The following is a 17,850-nucleotide window of genomic DNA, read 5'->3' on the forward strand; positions in this document are numbered from 1 at the left end:
GCTCCTTTCTCAGCTCCACACAGCCGACCAATCACTGAGCCCACTGGGTGTCAACGTCCCACTGTGTCTTTGTCACAGGGACACAAACTGTGGGACACAGACCCCCCCCCTAAGCTGACAGCCACCAGGAAGGTGGGGCCAGGAATCCCAGAATGCAATGCTGGAACAGCAGATTCAAATGTGTGAGCAGAGCACATCAACAAATATATATTCAGTATTTTCTTCTTCCAACACGACTAGAAAGTGATGAGACTAAAGTCAAAGTGACTCAGATACAGCTCTGGAAAAAATTGAGAGACCACTGCAAATTCTTCTGAAATCAATATCTCTACAGGTATGACAGCCATTCCATTCCTGTGTATGTTGAATTCCAACACAAGCACACCTCAGTCTACTTAATGAGGTACTGATTAGGTGATCACCTGAACCAAATCCTATTTAATGAGGAAAAGTATAAAAACCACTGCTGTGGTCATCACTATGCTCTTGCAATAGGACTGGATGGATGGCACAAACAGTGCTGGTAGTACCTCAAAAGTAATAGCAATCAAAAAAATAACTATTGACCATGCCAAAATAGTTGAAAAGAAAAGTTTTGTTTGAGGAAAAGAGAGAAAAAAGAGGAAAATTCTGGCTTTACTGGCAGAGGGATACAGTGAGCGTCAGGTTGCTTCCATCCTTTAAATTTCTAAGATGGCTGTTCATAAGAACAAGGTCAAGCAGCAGACACTGGGGACAGCAAAGCTACAGGCTGGCATAGGGCGAAACGACTCTCCACTGACCAGGATGACCGTCAACTTATTCCAATGTCACTCAGCAACCGTAGGATGACAACAAGTAACCTACAAAAAGAATGGCAAATGGCAGCTGGGGTGAAGTGCACGGTGAGAACGGCTCGAAACAAGCTTCTAGTGGAAGAGCTCAAGTTGTGTAAAGCTAGAAATGAGCCCTTCATCAATGAGAAGCAAAGAAGAGCCAGGCTGAAGTTTGCAAAAGATCATAAGGATTGGACCATAGAGGACTGGAGTAAGGTCATCTTCTCTGATGAGTCCAGTTTTCAGCTTTGCCCAGTACCTGGTCATCTAATGGTTAGACGGAGACCTGGAGAGGCCTACAAGCCACAGTGTCTCGCACCCACTGTGAAATTTGGTGGAGGATCGGTGATGTGCTTCAGCAAGGCTATAATCAGGCAGATTTGTCTTTGCGAAGGACGCATGAATCAAGCTACGTACAAGGTTATCTTAGAAGAAAACTTTATTCCTTCTGCTCTGACAATGTTCCCCAACTCTGAGGACTGTTTTTTCCAGCCGGACAATGCTCCATGCCACACAGCTTGGTCAATCAAGGTGTGGATGAAGGACCGCCAAATCAAGACCCTGTCATGGCCAGCCCAATCTCCAGACCTGAACCCAATTGAAAACCTCTGGAATGTGATCAAAAGGAGGATGGATGGTCACAAGCCATCAAATATACCTGAGCTGCTTGAATGTTTGCATCAGGAGTGGCATAAAGTCACACAACAGCAACGTGAAAGACTGGTGGAGAGCATGGCAAGATGCTTGAAAGATGTGATTGAAAATCGGGATTATTCCACCAAATATTGATTTCTGAACTCTTCCTAACTTAAAGCATTAGTATTGTGTTGTTTAAAAATGAATATGAACTTGTTTTCTTTGCATTATGTGAGGTTTGAGAACACTGCATCTTTTTTGTTATTTTGACCATTTGTCATTTTCTGCAAATAAATGCTCTAAATGATAATATTTTTATTTGGAATCTGGGAGAAATGTTGTCAGTAGTTTATAGAATAAAACAAAAATGTTCTTTTTACTCAAACACATACCTATAAATAGTAACAATGGAGAAACTGATCATTTTGCAGTGGTCTCTTAATTTTTTCTAGAGCTGTATTCAGAGCAAACTCAGCATGTTTGTTAAATGTCGTCACCGTTACATGAAGTGAAAATCTTTTCCATTTTGTCTCAATCATTTGTTGCCTTTCCTCCAAACTTCAGCCTGACATGTTTGTTCTCTGTCAAAACTTTAGGATCTTTAGTAGAATCTGAAACAAATGTCAACAACATGAGTTTGTATAGATGGAGCCACTGGTGGAGCTGGAAGAGTTTAAGAGCTGAAGTCACTATGTCTTTATTGAAGCAGCAGCATGTTGTCATTAATATTAATGAGAGCTGTGTTTGACTTTTAGTATCTGACTGTTTTTAAGCTGCATCCTGTTGGTTCAGGTGTTTGGAGTTTGTTTGTCTTCCCAGACAAACATATGTCCAGTTGCCTTCGATTCAATTTTCAAAGAGAGAACTATGACCTGGATGAATGAGAACATTCACAGACAAGGACTTGTACATTCTCAACCTTCTTCAGCTCTGAACAGATGATTAAACACTCAACACTTTAAAGCAGGAACTTTGTCTCCTAAACTCACATCTTTTATTCTTTATTCAGGTTGAGATACTGCAGTTTGTCAGAGATCAGCTGTGCTTCTCTGGCCTCAGCTCTGAAATCCAACCCCTCCCATCTGAGAGACCTGGACCAGAGTAAAAACAGCCTGCAGGATTCAGGAGTGAAGGATCTGTGTGGTTTTCTGCAGAGTCCAGACTGTGGACTGGAGACTCTGAGGTCAGACTCCATTGTTTACTTGTGTGCTGAGATGAATATGATGTGAAAGTTGTGCTGACAGTAAAGTGCAGACATCACACTGATATTATACTGATCCACACTGAGGATCTTCATGGTAAAGTCTGTTTTCTTCTTCTGTGGTTTAGTCCACTGACTGTGGCAGAGCAACGTTGAGCTACAGATTTTCATTTAACAAGAAAAAAGCTTCACTCTTTAAATCACATCCAAGTTTTTTCCACACTCACATCAACAAATATATATTCAGTATTTTCTTCTTCCAACACGACTAGAAAGTGATGAGACTAAAGTCAAAGTGACTCAGATACAGCTCTGGAAAAAATTGAGAGACCACTGCAAATTCTTCTGAAATCAATATCTCTACAGGTATGACAGCCATTCCATTCCTGTGTATGTTGAATTCCAACACAAGCACACCTCAGTCTACTTAATGAGGTACTGATTAGGTGATCACCTGAACCAAATCCTATTTAATGAGGAAAAGTATAAAAAACACTGCTGTAGTCATCACTATGCTCTTGCAATAGGACTGGATGGATGGCACAAACAGTGCTGGTAGTACCTCAAAAGTAATAGCAATCAAAAAAATAACTATTGACCATGCCAAAACAGTTGAAAAGAAAAGTTTTGTTTGAGGAAAAGAGAGAAAAAAGAGGAAAATTCTGGCTTTACTGGCAGAGGGATACAGTGAGTGTCAGGTTGCTTCCATCCTTTAAATTTCTAAGATGGCTGTTCATAAGAACAAGGTCAAGCAGCAGACACTGGGGACAACAAAGCTGGCAGACTGGCAGAAGGCAAAACGACTCTCCACTGACCAGGATGACCGTCAACTCATTCCAATGTCACTCAGCAACCGTAGGATGACATCAAGTAACCTAGAAAAAGAATGGGAAATGGCAGCTGGGGTGAAGTGCACGGTGAGAACGGCTCGAAACAAGCTTCTAGGGGCAGGGCTCAAGTCGTGTAAAGCTAGAAATAAGACCTTCATCAATGAGAAGCAAAGAAGAGCCAGGCTGAAGTTTGCAAAAGATCATAAGGATTGGACCATAGAGGACTGGAGTAAGGTCATCTTCTCTAATGAGTCCAATTTTCAGCTTTGCCCAATACCCACTATGTCTTTATTGAAGCAGCAGCATGTTGTCATTAATATTAATGAGAGCTGTGTTTGACTTTTAGTATCTGACTGTTTTTAAGCTGCATCCTGTTGGTTCAGGTGTTTGGAGTTTCCATTTTCCAAACTTGTACATTCTCAACCTTCTTCAGCTCTGAACAGATGATGAAACACTCAACGCTTTCAAGCAGGAACTTTGTCTCCTAAACTCACATCTTTTATTCTTTATTCAGGTTGAGTGACTGCAGTTTGTCAGAGGTCAGCTGTGCTTCTTTGGTCTCAGCTCTGAAGTCCAACCCCTCCCATCTGAGACACCTGGACCTGAGAGGAAACAACCTGCAGGATTCAGACCTGAAGGATCTGTCTGATCTTGTGCAGAGTCCAGACTGTAGACTGGAGACTCTGAGGTCAGTAGAGGGTTGGAGTCAGTCCATGCTGCTTTCATCAGTATTGTCCTAGACACAGTTTGTATCAAAGCAAAGATCCAGTGTCTCCTGTAAACCTCCAACCTTCTCAGTGGCTGCTTTCCTCATTGAAGCTGTGAGAGGAGAACGGGGACAGGCCTCAGGATGGGACAGAAAGACAGAGACGCAGAGGACAGTGAGCCAATCACAGCAGCCACAAGCTAATTGTGATCTGTTGTTGTTGTTGTTGTGTTCATGTCAACAGGAAATAAAGCTGGATCACAGCTGAAAGCCTCACAAGATGTGTAGAGACAGTTGTCCTCATTGGTCCAACTGTCCTACCATCACATCTAATCTGAAACTGTTTGTTCTCTCATTTCAACACTAAAGAATTGATGAGTTTGATCTTTGTCACAGCTCTGAGATCAGTCTGACTGCAGCCTGCAAATCACTGGCTCTGATTTCAGAGAAGCATCATGACATTTTGGAAGCATGTGGTCTGATACAGAGCAGAACCTCTGCTGAAGTCCAGTGATCACATCTGTATATGTGTCCATCTGTCAGATACTTTCAGTGACAGCCTCCATGTTTATTTGTCAGCTGATATTTCAGAAGCAGATCAGATGTTTACCAACACACAGAGACTCTTTCTTTAAATGGAACATGAGTTGACATGTAACAGCAGTGAATCCATCACTAAACTGTTTGTGCAGTAATGAAGCTTCATGACTCAGCAGTTTATTTCCACTGTGGACTTGAGTGAAATGTTCAGAGTAAACAGACTTGATGCTAAAAGTCTCTGCAGGTGTGTGAGCTTCCAGCTCAGTGTCTTCACTCCAATATGTTAACATGAGAGCTGAGAGGAAGCTGCTACACTACACAGCTGCTCCACTTCTGCTCTGAACAGGCCTGAAGTCCCTGCTGCTCTTTATACTGGATGTGCTGCATCAGTGACTGACAGCTGATGAAGTGAGTCTCTGTAAACACTGATTTATCACCTCTGTTGTCTGTCTTCTTCTCTCAACAGATGGAGTTAGTGATCTTTCTAAAGGACAGAGTGAAGAGGACGGTGTGTGTGTTGAGAGAGGACGAGCTGTGTCCTGATGATCCAGAGAGGTTGAAGCAGCAGCAGCTTGTGTGTAGAGAGGCTCTGATTGGTCCATGTTACTGGGAGGTAGAGTGGAGAGGAGAGCTTCATCCAGCAGTGACTGACAGAGGAACCAAAAGAAGTGGAGAAGACTCTCAGTGCTGCAGTCTGAACTGCTCTGAGAACAGCTCCACTGTCAAGTCCACCATCATCCCTGTGTTTTCCTCTGGATCTGAAAGAGAATCATCAGTGTATCTGGACTGCTCTGCTGCTCTGTCCTTCTACACAGTCTCTGCAGACACACTGAGACTCCTCCACCTCCTCCACCCTCCACCTGGACTTTATTTGATCTTTTTTTCTTCATTCACAGATGCTGAACCCAAAGTGATAAATCAGATTAATCAGCTCCATTATGTGGTGTAATGGAGCAGATCTTGCAGGTTCAGAGTTATGCAGTAAGTTGAGGCATCATTATGTGTCTGCTGTACAAAGTACACAACACATATATTAATATTCACCATATGTCTTCTTCTTCTTTAGTCCTAATGAACAATCTGCATATGTTTCAGAAGATGTCCACATTAGTAAACACAGAGCTGTGTGTGTCAGCCAGTGCTCTAGAGTTCCCCCTATTGAACACACTCTGGTACTGCAGATAACATTTAATCATATTTTCTGATTGGCTGAGGCTGGTGAATTTTGTGATTTGCCATTTAATTTATGTGGGAACATGACTGGAACATGTACAGGATCAAATTCACAACCTGAAGCAGGCAGAACATTTAAACTGGAAAAAACAATGGAGCCTTTCTTCAGATATAATAATTCAATTATACTACAAACTGCATTATAGTATAACATGTTATCGGAATGACATAAACAATATTAGAGACCAGTAGAGACAAAAAACAAAAAATGTACCAGGCTGTAAATTGGTTATTTTAACATGGGGGTCGATAGAGAACTGCTCACTTCTGGAGCCAGCCCCCAGCGGCAGCCGAGGAACTGCAGCTTTTTGAACGAGGAAGTGATCCTCACTGCTGAAACCTACAACTCCCCCCTTGGTAAAATGCAGAGAGTAATTTCCCCAGGAGAGATCAATAAAGTAATTAAAATATATATATATATGGCACAGCCCCAACACTGAGACAACCCATTGCGTGAGTACTTTTACTTTAAGAAATACTTTTATATTTGTGCTTTTACTTTAGTACTGAGCTTCAGTACTTCCTCCACCACTGCTCTCTATGATATCCCACTTTCTGAATTAGTTCCTCTTCTGCTCTCAGCTTTCTTACCCTGGACTTCATCTGTCAGCCAGTGATGATGTTTAACCCAGCGCGTGCTTCATGGTTCACTTCTGTTTATCTGAACATCTCAGCTGCCATCCCTGGTGGGGTGAGTGCAAAGAGGTTTGGAAACAATATAGAGATGACATTTCTGGAAATCACATTCAAAATGATCAACTTTACTCAGTACCCTAAAACAGCTCCTATTGGCCCACATTTTCTCTGCTCCTCCTCTGTTTAGGGGCCAGGAACCATGGTCAAGCCCTAAATGTTACATGGACACTTTTCTTCATCACTACAGACGTGTTTATTTTTGTACAAGTTCATGTGTAAAGCTGGAAATACTGCACACACAGCAAATTTTAGCCTCTGGAATAAACTCTGTGAGTTAAAATAACTCTGTTCCTGGAGCTGAATTTTTAACTCTGGAACAGAGTTAACTTGAACTTCTCCTGGTGTTAAAATACTCATCCCTCACTGAGTGTAACTCTAAAATTTAGTTAATTTCAATATAAACTCTTCTCCAGTGTTGACACCTAACACTCAAAATGTGTTTTTTTTTTTTGCTTTGATTTGTGAAAATACATTGAAAAATTCAATACATGACACTTTGAAATAACTGCTGTCTTAAAACTGTAAAATTTAACAGCAAACAGGCAGCAAATAATGCCAATGAAAAACATTAGTGAAGTTGCACAAAACACTGTAAACAACACATTACTGCATAATAAAATGCCCGTACCCACGGATTACAACGAACTTTGAGCAAACCAAGGATCGCAACATGGACAACTGTGGATTATTATGGACTCTGCTTTTGTATTTTTGTGGTTATCAGCGGACATGATAATGGCAAACCACAGCCATCACAATCTCCCAGCCGGACAACGAGTCACTACTCCAGAGACTTTCTGCTGCGGCTCGCACTGCCTCCATTGAGCCCACTGACAAAGGCACATTCCCTGAGGAAATCCGACGGGACTTTGACTCCACAAACAACACGAAAAAGAAGGTAAGCAGGAGGGAGAAGAAAAGGGGCGGAATTAGAGCTAGACTGAAGAGGGAGAAATGCAGATATCGTGCGCTCACATCTGTCATCCTGGTGAATGTGCGCTCTTTGAGCAACAAGGTGGACGAGCTGCAGGCCAATGTTAACTACATGCACGGATATAGAACTGCATCAGTGCTCGCTTTCACAGAAACTTGGCAATAATGACAGTGATGACACGCTGCACGTAGACGGCTTTGCCCCCCCGATCCGACTCGACCGGGACACAGAACGCACTGGGAAGCTACATGGTGGAGGCGTGTGTTTCTACGTAAACACATGCTGGTGCTCCACGGTCGTCATCAGAGAGGAGCTGTGCAATGCAGACATTGAGCTTCTGTCCGTCTCTCTTCGCCCCTTCTATCTTCCAAGGGAGTTCCCCCAACTCTTCTTCATCCTGGTTTACATTCATCCCAGAGCAAATGCAACTGCAGCTGCTGAACACATAAAGGACACTGTAAACAGACTAGAACTCATGTCACCAGACTCTCCTAAATTCATACTGGGTGACTTCAATCACAGCACAGTTGACAAATCACTGAAAGGATTTCAGCAGTACGTCACCTGCACGATCCAACTAAAGAAAACACTGGATAAATGTTATGGATCTATCCCCAATGCCTATAAATCTATTGCTCTTACTCCTCTGGGCTCCGCAGACCACCACACCATCCTGTTGGCAATAGCCTACATCCCGGTCATAAGGAGAATAGAGAGGACTGTCAAAAACATCAAGCAATGGACTAATGACAGCATTGCCACTCTGCAGGGATGCTTTGAAACCACAGCCTGGGACAACATCCTGGCATCCACCAGTGACATCAGCGAGCAAGTGGATGCTGAGTCATCATACATTTCTTTCTGTGTGGACAATATCATTCCCTCCAAACACGTCACCATCTTCCCCAACAACAAATCCTGGATAACCAAAGAGTTCAAGGAAATCCTCAACAAAAAGAAAAGAATCTTCTTCACTGGTACTGAATCTGAAAAAAAGGAGGTGAACAGAGAGGTGAAAGCTGCCATCAGAAAAGCCAAGACATAGTATAAGACCAAGGTGGAAAAAAAATTCACTGAAGGAAATCTACGCTCAGCTTGGCAGGGGATTAAGAACATGGCTGCTGTAAATACACACCACTCACAGGAAGGCACCCCACACACACACCCCAGGTGGAAGGCAGCAGCCCAGCATCCCTCCCAACGACCTCAACTCCTTCTTCTCCAGATTTGAAACAGACAACACCTCCAAAACAGAAACCTTTATCTCCTCCCTCACTAATGCTGAAGTGGAATTATCCTTCAGCACAGTGGAGGTGGTAAGAGCTCTGAGGAGGACCAAAACAACCACAACACCTGGTCCTGACAATATCAGTGGACATGTCTTACGGCACTGTGCAGAGCAGCTGGGAGGTGTGCTGCAGCTGCTGTTCCAGATTTCTCCTCTGCATTCAACATCCTGCAGCCACACATCCTTGCAGAGAAACTACACCATCGTTTCCACCTGCTGGAGCAACTAATCCATTGGGTCATAAACTTCCTGACCAACAGATCACAGAGAGTGCTGGTCAATAACCCCCTCTCAGACCTCATCTGCACCTCCACCGGTTCCCCTCAGGGCTGTGTCCTCTCTCCTCTGCTTTTCATTCTATACACCGATGACTGCAGGTCCACCCACCCAGAGTGTCATCTGGTTAAGTACGCTGATGACACAGTTCTCCTGTCCCTGCTCTCTGGCTGCTCTCACCACCTGGGCCCAGCACTCCAGCGTGGAGCTGAACGTGGAGAAGACAAAGGAGATGGTGGTGACCTTCTCTAGAAAGCAGAGGGAGCTGGCTACAACATCTGTCAGCACAATCCACGGGAAGCCGTGGGTCAACAGCACCATTCTGAGGACATTCTATCACTCCTTCATAGAGAGTGTCATGACATTCTCTATAACCTGCTGGTTGCACTCCATCTCTCCTCAGAAAAGGAACCATCTGCAAAGCACAGTCAAGGTCTGCTCTAAAGTCATTGGACTTTCACTTAGATCACTGAACAGTGTGTGAGCAGCAGACACTGAGGACAGAACATGCAGGACTCAGAGGAGAAGAACAACCTTAATTTGCAGAGCTGTTCTGCTCCTCAACTCCCTACATCCTCAAGGCTTTGGGATGACTGAAACAAGAGAAATATGTTTACAAAAATGTGCTTACTCAGCAACATCTACAGTATTTGGAAGTTTTGACAAACCTTCTGAAATTTTACCAGATGATCCGTTGCCTCTCCGACGCTGATCTTTGTGGGACGCTTTCTTCCAGCTGGTTGTGGAGTGAGAAGATGAAGCAGCACCAGAAGAGAAGCCATGTTGCTGCTGAGTGAAAAGCACTTTTACACTCATTATATATATTAAGTAGTATGTTTATGATATTACTCTGTGCATTGTTCTAATGGTTTTACTATGATCTTAACCAGGGTCTGTTTTGACCGATTCTCAGGGGAGCAAGATAGAGACATGGGACCTTGTCCTGAAAATTTGCCTGTGAGAGTCCAAAAGTGATCCCCCAGAAAGTGTTTAGGAGCACGTTTCAGAGCCTAAGGAGTTGTTTGGACCCCCCTTTTTGTGGTACATTTTGTAAAGTTGAAGTTGGTGTTTAGGGTTGTTAAGACTGTACAGGGCATGGAGTTTTAAACATTTACACATATAACAACTATTAATGGCCCAGTCATTATAAATCTGTGCTGGAGAGCAAAGCAATGTTCAGCCCTCACACTGTATCTTAACTGCAGACTTCAGTGGCCTATTTAGACTCAGAGATGCTTTTGTAAAATAAATCAATAAAAACACAATAAACTGATGACTGTTGGACGACTCACATAACTGCATTACTATTCTGATGATAACTGTACCTGCTTCATCAGCAGTGTCAGATCCTTCATTCAGGGCAGCTTTCAGTTGTTGTTTTAAGAGAGACGTCTCTTTCAGGTTCCTGCCTCCTTGATAACTTTATCTTTAAAACTGCTGTTCCATTTTTCAAGGAACCTTGAAGCAACCTCTGCTCCAAACATCAGTGAGAAGTCTTGCAAAATCTAAATAAAAAGAGATGACTGTGGGTCATGAAGAATCTGCTGACGGTAGTGGAAGGTTTCTCTCATCTTCTGTAACACTAAGTCAGGATCAACTGTGTGGTGAAGGAGAGATATGGCTTCCATGCATTCATCTCTGATTGGCTGATCATCATATGTTCTGGATGATGTGGGACCTCCTTTTAGCTCCACTCTACTCTGGGATGAAGCGGTGCTTTTGGATTTGTCTTCATGCGCCACTCAAGAAAGTCTTTGTTGCTTTGAATATCATGTTTCAGTGTTTCCTGAAAGAGTAACCGTGTGGTGGAATCTTTCAAACTTCCAGTCTCTTCATACTCTTTACTCACAGTCATCTCTGCTGGTTTTGAAGTAAGAATTTTCTCTAATTTCTAAAAAAGAAAACATTATAAACTATTTACAACTGCTCTTAGATCTATGTTGTAAGCAAATACATTCATCTCATACATGTACATATTACTTGCATTTTTTAGGAATTATGTCAAATAAGGATTAAAATCTTGTTGTAAACAAGTTGTAAAACAATTACATTTTTTGCAAGGACACTGTCCATCAAAGGCTGGCATCCAGAACCACTTGTGTCACTGCTTAAAGTGCTTGAGACTGACAGTGTATGTGTCAGACTTGGAGAGGAGGAGCCTTCACACCCTTGCTGCAGGACACTTAGATCTGAAGATATACACACACACAAGTATAAGGCAAATAAAATCTAAAGTCCAGCACATTAAAACTATATCACAGACCTGGCTGGATATTACCTGTCTCAAGACAAAACATTACCATTACCTATAACTCTGCTTACCACAAGTAGTGAGGGTCACATATTCTGTCAGGTCTGAACGATCAGCCAGGTTCATAGATGCTTCAGTAGATGGGAGGTCTGAAATGCAGACAACACATACAGCTTAATATGAACTGATTAAATACTGTACTTTGGAATTCTTATCATCCACTTCTCACAATCACATATTTTTGTCTGTGTCAAGATACAAATCTCTCAAAATATAAGTGCAGCAAAATATGAATTTTTAAATGTAAGTAGATAAAGTGAGAACAATGACAAAATATCACGCATTTAAAGTACTTTTTGATAAAAATCATGCTCTTACCAGCCTTGTGACGACGTTCCTTGTGCTGCTCATGCCACGATAAAATGCGTCGTGAACTCCAGGGACAGAGTTAAAATCAGATCCTGAACACCAGGGAATAAACTCCAAAATTCAACTCGGCCTGGGTGTACACCTTAACACAAACTGTAGTCAGAGTTATAAAATAAACTCCAGAAATGTAACTCTTTCACACTTTTATTTTGCCTGACTCCAGATTTTAGTACTTTGTGAATTTGCTGTGTGTTAGTACATGTTAGTTGTGTACAGTTCAGCTGCTGCTGTCCTTGGTGCTGAATTCACCAACCCAGCTGAATGGTCCTGAGTGCTTATTGTTGTAATTCATTTGGTATTTATTGACAAGGAAGGGAGGAGCTACTGCTGTTACAAGGACAAGAGGAAACTACAGGAAAGTACAGATCAGCGCCAAGGTTTTCAGTAAGTCAATATATGTTAGTAGTTCATGTCAGTGTTTAGTTCATTTAGTGAAATGTTTTGTTCAGATGATTTGTTTGTTAACTTGATGTGATATTTAAGCACACAAGATCACGATGTTCAGCCCAAAAGTGTTTGGGCACACACACAAAAAGTAGCTGTTTTAAATATTTCCATCTTACATCTTACATCTTACTCAATGTTGGACAGGAATGGACCTATAAGTGATCAGACTCAGTAACAGCCTTTATCAGATGACGGATAGTCAGAGAATTCTCGTCAGGTGGATAAGGTGATTTTTGATTGCTTCTTGTGCTTGGATTTGTAGAGAAATCCAGATGATTATTGTCTCTATTAAACATTGGATTTGTTAGTGGCGTTTTAGCATGTATAAAGAGACTTTTTAAGTACAACCCTGGGCACGCCCGATCTTGCCTGATCTCGAAAGATAAGTAGAGTAGGGCCTGGTTAGAACTTGGATGGACACCACCTGGGAATACTAGGTGCTGTAAGCCTTTTATCTCCATTTCTGATTCAGAATAAACAAAACAATATCATCCCTAAACTAGGGTGGTTCATCTCCATCTTGTGACGTGGCTTTCTTGATTTAGACTTATATGTCAACTTGTTAAACCCATTTTTAGGAGAGGGAGCTGAAAAGGGAGCTTGCTCCGCTCACTCCACGCATCGACCTGGCATTGCAGTGCCGCCGGGAACGGTGCACCTTTCTCTTGCTTTGTAGAAAATCAAGCTCTGACACACGTTTAGTTAGGAGTCAAACTTTTACAGTGGCTGAAGGAAAATGCGGCTAAGTTTTTATCAAGTGAATTGTGCACAACCAGTCAGTTGATTTACTGATATCACCCAGGGAACCCCGCTCAAAAACACAGTGCACTTCAGCTACGATGATTGGTCGCGGACTCCCTGAAGACGCCTGATGGTTTCCCAGACTTTGTAGTCTCCATGTAAAAGTCAGGCCTGGATCTTTCAGGCTGGGTGGGGGAGGCTGGGATTTAGCACGTGGCAAGCCAAGGGAGGCGTACCGCGACGATGAGACAGGCCTGTTCTGACTCTTGTTTCTCTTCATAACCCATGGAGAGGAACACCAATGAGTTGAAGTTATTTTTGGCTGTCTTGGCCGTATGGCTGCGCCTTTTGAGTTGGTGAAAAGTCAAACATCTTTATAGAGCGCCACAAGTGTGAGCTCCCTTGTCCGACTTTGCTCTTTCTTTGCAGAAGAAATGTGTGCTAGATGTTGTCATTTCGCTGGTATACTTAATTTTTAGGCTTTGGTGGGGATGCTGGCGTCTTTGAGACAAGAAAAGTGTACCACATGGGCCTTTGCTTTCTTTCCCAAGAGACAGCTTGACTAGTGGCTTTGTGGACAGACTGCAAAAGCTGACATATACAACTGCAGCTCATACTTACCTGGCAGGGGAGATACCATGATCAACAAGGTGGTTCACCCAGGGTGAGGCTCAGCCATTGCACTCCGGCTGTGCTGACCCCTGCGAATTTGAATGTGAATGTGGCCTGTTAAAAGCTCCAGCTTCAGTAAATAGAATTTTAACCTCCAACACTTTGCTCTGAAGAGTCAGTGACAGCTGAGTGGAACCAAGCAGAGAGGAGAAGTCAGTCATTGTGACGCTCACCTCCACACTTCACACACTCCTCACACAACCACAAAGCAGGTGGAGAATGTGTAACAGTGTGTGTATATGTGTCCTTTCACAGACACAAATATCACTGTTATATTTGGAGGAACAAAGTGGTGACGAGTGATCTCACAGACACAGAGAGCAGCAGTGTGGACAGTCTGTAGGAGGGTGTGCATGTGTTTGCCTTAGAAACAACAAGAGAATTTTGGTGTTTGAGTGTGTTTCTGACTTTAGGAGCATGTAGAAAGTTTGTGTTTTATCTTTGATGTGTTCGTCTTTGCTAAATGACCCATTTGCTTCTATCGTCTCTGTATGTGGATGATACTGACATGAAAAGTAAAGCTGAAGGTGAAATGAAGGAGATGCAGAGAGACAGTACAGGAAGGAGTGAGTCTACATAGAGACAGATGAAAGGAGGGAGAGAAACAGGTGGAGGAAGGAGAAGCTTGAAGTGGTGAGTTTTCAACAGTTTTCCCTCATACTTTATATTTTTAAATGCACATCAAAACATTTGAGATTTTTAAATCAGCTCATGAGTCATTTTAAAATTCATTCCTGATGTCAGGAGTACTAGCTTTTTCTGGGGCTTTTATTTTCCATGGTCCAGAATAAACTTTAAAGATTAAACTAATATGCATGAATGAAAGTTCACTCCATCTCTGTTTCTCTGTTAGTGTTGATGAAATCAGTACAGCAGGTGTCTCTGCCTGTTTCTAGTTCTGCTTCCTTCATTGGAGCAGAGCTGTTTTCATCCTTCATGTCTCCACCTGTCTGATCCTATTAGATCACAACACGTCTGCTGAGCTGATCAGCTCTGTAGCCCAGCAGATGGTGAGCTGAGAAAATGAACATTTATTCAGCTGATAATAGAAATGAGATTGGTTTTTACTTCTGTCAAGGGAATTTATAGAATCTGTTTTGTTTGTGATCAAACTGAGATTTTATTTATTTTAAAATTCCAATAACTGGAAACAGCTTCTGAAGAAATGAAGCTTATACTTTTCCTGTAGTCCTCAGTTTAAATGAAGGACACATCCTCACCTGATATGAAGTCAGGGTTTTTTCTGTGGGACAGCCAGAGCGATGGTGTGTGTCCCGTCAGTGTCCAGTAGCTGATCCACAGCTGGACGGCTGTCCTCCCTCCCAGCCTGTCTTCTGTCAGAGGGCTGGAGCTGCTCTCTTGTGTCCTGTCAGAGTTTGGACCTCAGTCTCTTCTCCACCAGTCTCCCCAGACAGAGCAGCCACACACAGACTGTCCTCCATCTTCTGTCCTTCAAACCAGGACAAAGCTCCGTGTCTCCTTTAGTCTTCTCACTGTCATTGTCCTGCTGTCTGCTGTGACAGAGTAACAGAGCTTTAAATAAGATCTGTGATATTTTACTGAAACCATTCTGAACCTTCACTGATTTATTACATTTATTTCATGCATCCTGGTAAAGAGATATGTTTTCTTCATCTTGAGTCAAATCATGAATGATTTATTTTCATCTGGTTTACTTTACTTTTCAAAAACTGTGTGAGCATCTGGAACATGAAGATGAGGCTAGTTGCTTTAATCGCTGCCTTTCTTGATAAGAGTCATTTCTTTGGCACTGACAGGCGTCTGTTGATGTTGCAGCTTCAGTAATTACTCATCTTTTTCTCACCCTCCTCCGTTTCCTCCTCTCATCAGTTTTTCTTCTACCACCTGCTTCTTCTTTGCTCTTCTAACTGAACAGTGACAGACGTTATTCTCTCAGGTGTGAACCAGTGTGCAGCTGCTTGTGCAGTGAATAATGTAGTGATGAGTCTGATTATGCAGCAGGTAGTCGTTCATTCATCAGCCCAAAGGTTAAATTAGCTGAAACCAGACATTTACTGGTTTGAGTCACATGAACAGATTCTCTCCACGCGCTGATACAGCCACTGATTCATTTTATCTGTTTTTCAAAAACCTCTGAAAAGAAGAAAACAAAGGAAAATGTTCTTCACAGCTGATTTTAGTCTTCAAATATACAAATGTTTCTCCTCTTTCAAACAATAAAACAACAGAAACATTAAACTTCTCTTTTTTTTCTTTTCATAAATCATGATGAATTATCATTGATGTTTATTCCTCAGTGCTGGTGCAGCTGTTTGAGAAAATGATTTACATTCTGCATCTACATGCTGCATGACTGTGTTTGAACTGGTTTGAAGTCCAGACTTAACTGGCAGTGTCATAAACCACAGTGTTTGAAGAAGGATGTGTGCAGAGCTACAAAGCTAAATGACTTAGATTTTAGACGACTGTCGGACATGACACAAACCTAACATTTCCTTCAGCATATGAAATGTATTCATTTTTTTCTGAAGCTTATGTTTTAGACTGTGTGATCAGTGCCTTCATTTCTATAAGTATAGTTGTTTTGAACATACTGCAGTGACTCAGTAACTCAAAGAACTTACTGCTTTTCTCAGATGAATAATCAAGTGATCCAAAAAAAGTCCCTTAGTCATTCATGATAAATGTAAAATGAAGAATCAGCTTTGTTTTCATGGTTTCTTTCACTGACTGAACACTCAGGACAAGTATCAGGTAGTTTGATGAATCACTGTTGGACTTTAAAGTTTCTCTCCTCCATTGCTCTCTCTCAGCTCCTTCTTTTCTCTTTGTCCACCCACTTTCTCTTCCTCTCGTTCCTCTCTTTATTATTCAGAGACACTTGTATTTTCTGTGTGAAGTTTTCAGCTCCTGTCTGTTAGAAGTGTCAGGTAATATTCTGTATTTTTTCACCTTGGAGTAGAACTGCAGTGGAAACAGTTTTCAGCAGCTGGACTGAAGTAGAACCATCATCTCTGTCTCTTCCTCCACATTCGATCATGCTCTCACATATTTGACTTTCTGTCTTTTTGTAATCGTTGCTGCTTTGCTCTGATTTTAACATGATACAGTTCATGCCTGGTGTCTGATTGTTTGTTGTCTCGTGTTTTGCACCATCCTGAACCAACTCGTTAATCTTGAATTGCAGGTAGAACATGATGCTAATGAGCTGTGACAGTGTTTAACAGTGTGTGCAGCTTGTCAGTGTGTGAGCACATATCTGGACTCTGAAGCTGCTGCACTTCACACTGTAACAGCTGCTGCTGTCCTTGGTGCTGAATTCACCAACCCAGCTGAATGGTCCTGAGTGAACAGTGAACACATGATTATCTCTTTGACCAAAAGCAGCTTCAGTTCCTGCAGACAGTCCCTATGAGGAGTAGTAGTTAGTTGAGTGGAGAAGCACTTTTATTTGTGGAGCATCTATCAAATCAGTCCAGAGTGAGTCCTCAGGGTCTAAAAGATCTCACAGCTTCTTCTCTCAGTCAACACAGGCTCAGATTCACCAACATCAGCTTGACACACTGACATCCAAAGGTTTGCTGGAGGACAGAAACACTGTGGGCTGGAAATGAATTATGAAACAAGGCTCTTAGAGGTCAGGAGCTTTGAACTCAGCAGTAGACATGAGTGGACTGAACTCTGTAAAATGAATCTGAATTTTTTCTCTGCAGATGCAATACAGAGGACATGTTCTGACAGAGGAGGTTTCTCAGGTTAAAGTCTGGACTTTGAAGAAACCAAATATAACGATATAACTGTTAAAATATAACGATAATTGTGTCACAACACACACACACACACATCTGGTATCATGTGGACAGTAATAATGTATGAAAGATTTCAGTGTGAGTACAGAAATCATTTCCATTTCCTCCACCTGACCAGTTTGACCAACATGAAACAGACCTGACTTGTCTCTGAGAATCAGCTGTCTCACTTCTCTACAGAGCCCTTAGAGTGACATGGGGGAAAAAAATGAAACGTTTCTAGTGAGCATGAAATACTTTCTGGTGCACACGACAAAGTATCTTGTGCATACGAGAAACCTTAGGTTAAGCACAGGCAGTTGTGCTTCCTGTGCGTCTGCCTCTAGGCTCATTAAGATCATTAACCTCAAAGAATGGCTGCAGA

At 42.2% G+C, this 17,850-nt stretch overlaps 1 protein-coding gene and 2 pseudogenes across 1 annotated transcript in view; all 3 read left to right on the top strand.

Annotated features, from left to right (window-relative positions):
• The window catches only part of LOC121193007 (protein NLRC3-like), a 58,336-nt gene that overhangs the window by 29,446 nt on the left and 11,040 nt on the right, over positions 1-17,850 (top strand). The window contains exons 12-15 of the mRNA XM_041055098.1: positions 7,424-7,555; positions 7,743-8,524; positions 8,817-9,001; positions 9,257-9,588. Coding sequence (XP_040911032.1) covers positions 7,424-7,555; positions 7,743-8,524; positions 8,817-9,001; positions 9,257-9,588 — 1,431 coding nt within the window. The remainder of the gene's footprint in view (positions 1-7,423; positions 7,556-7,742; positions 8,525-8,816; positions 9,002-9,256; positions 9,589-17,850) is intronic.
• On the top strand, positions 12,810-12,945 carry LOC121193836 (annotated as a pseudogene).
• On the top strand, positions 13,637-13,760 carry LOC121193849 (annotated as a pseudogene).

The sequence above is a fragment of the Toxotes jaculatrix genome, chromosome 14, assembly GCF_017976425.1.
Source record: "Toxotes jaculatrix isolate fToxJac2 chromosome 14, fToxJac2.pri, whole genome shotgun sequence".
NCBI classification, from domain to species: Eukaryota; Metazoa; Chordata; class Actinopteri; family Toxotidae; genus Toxotes; species Toxotes jaculatrix.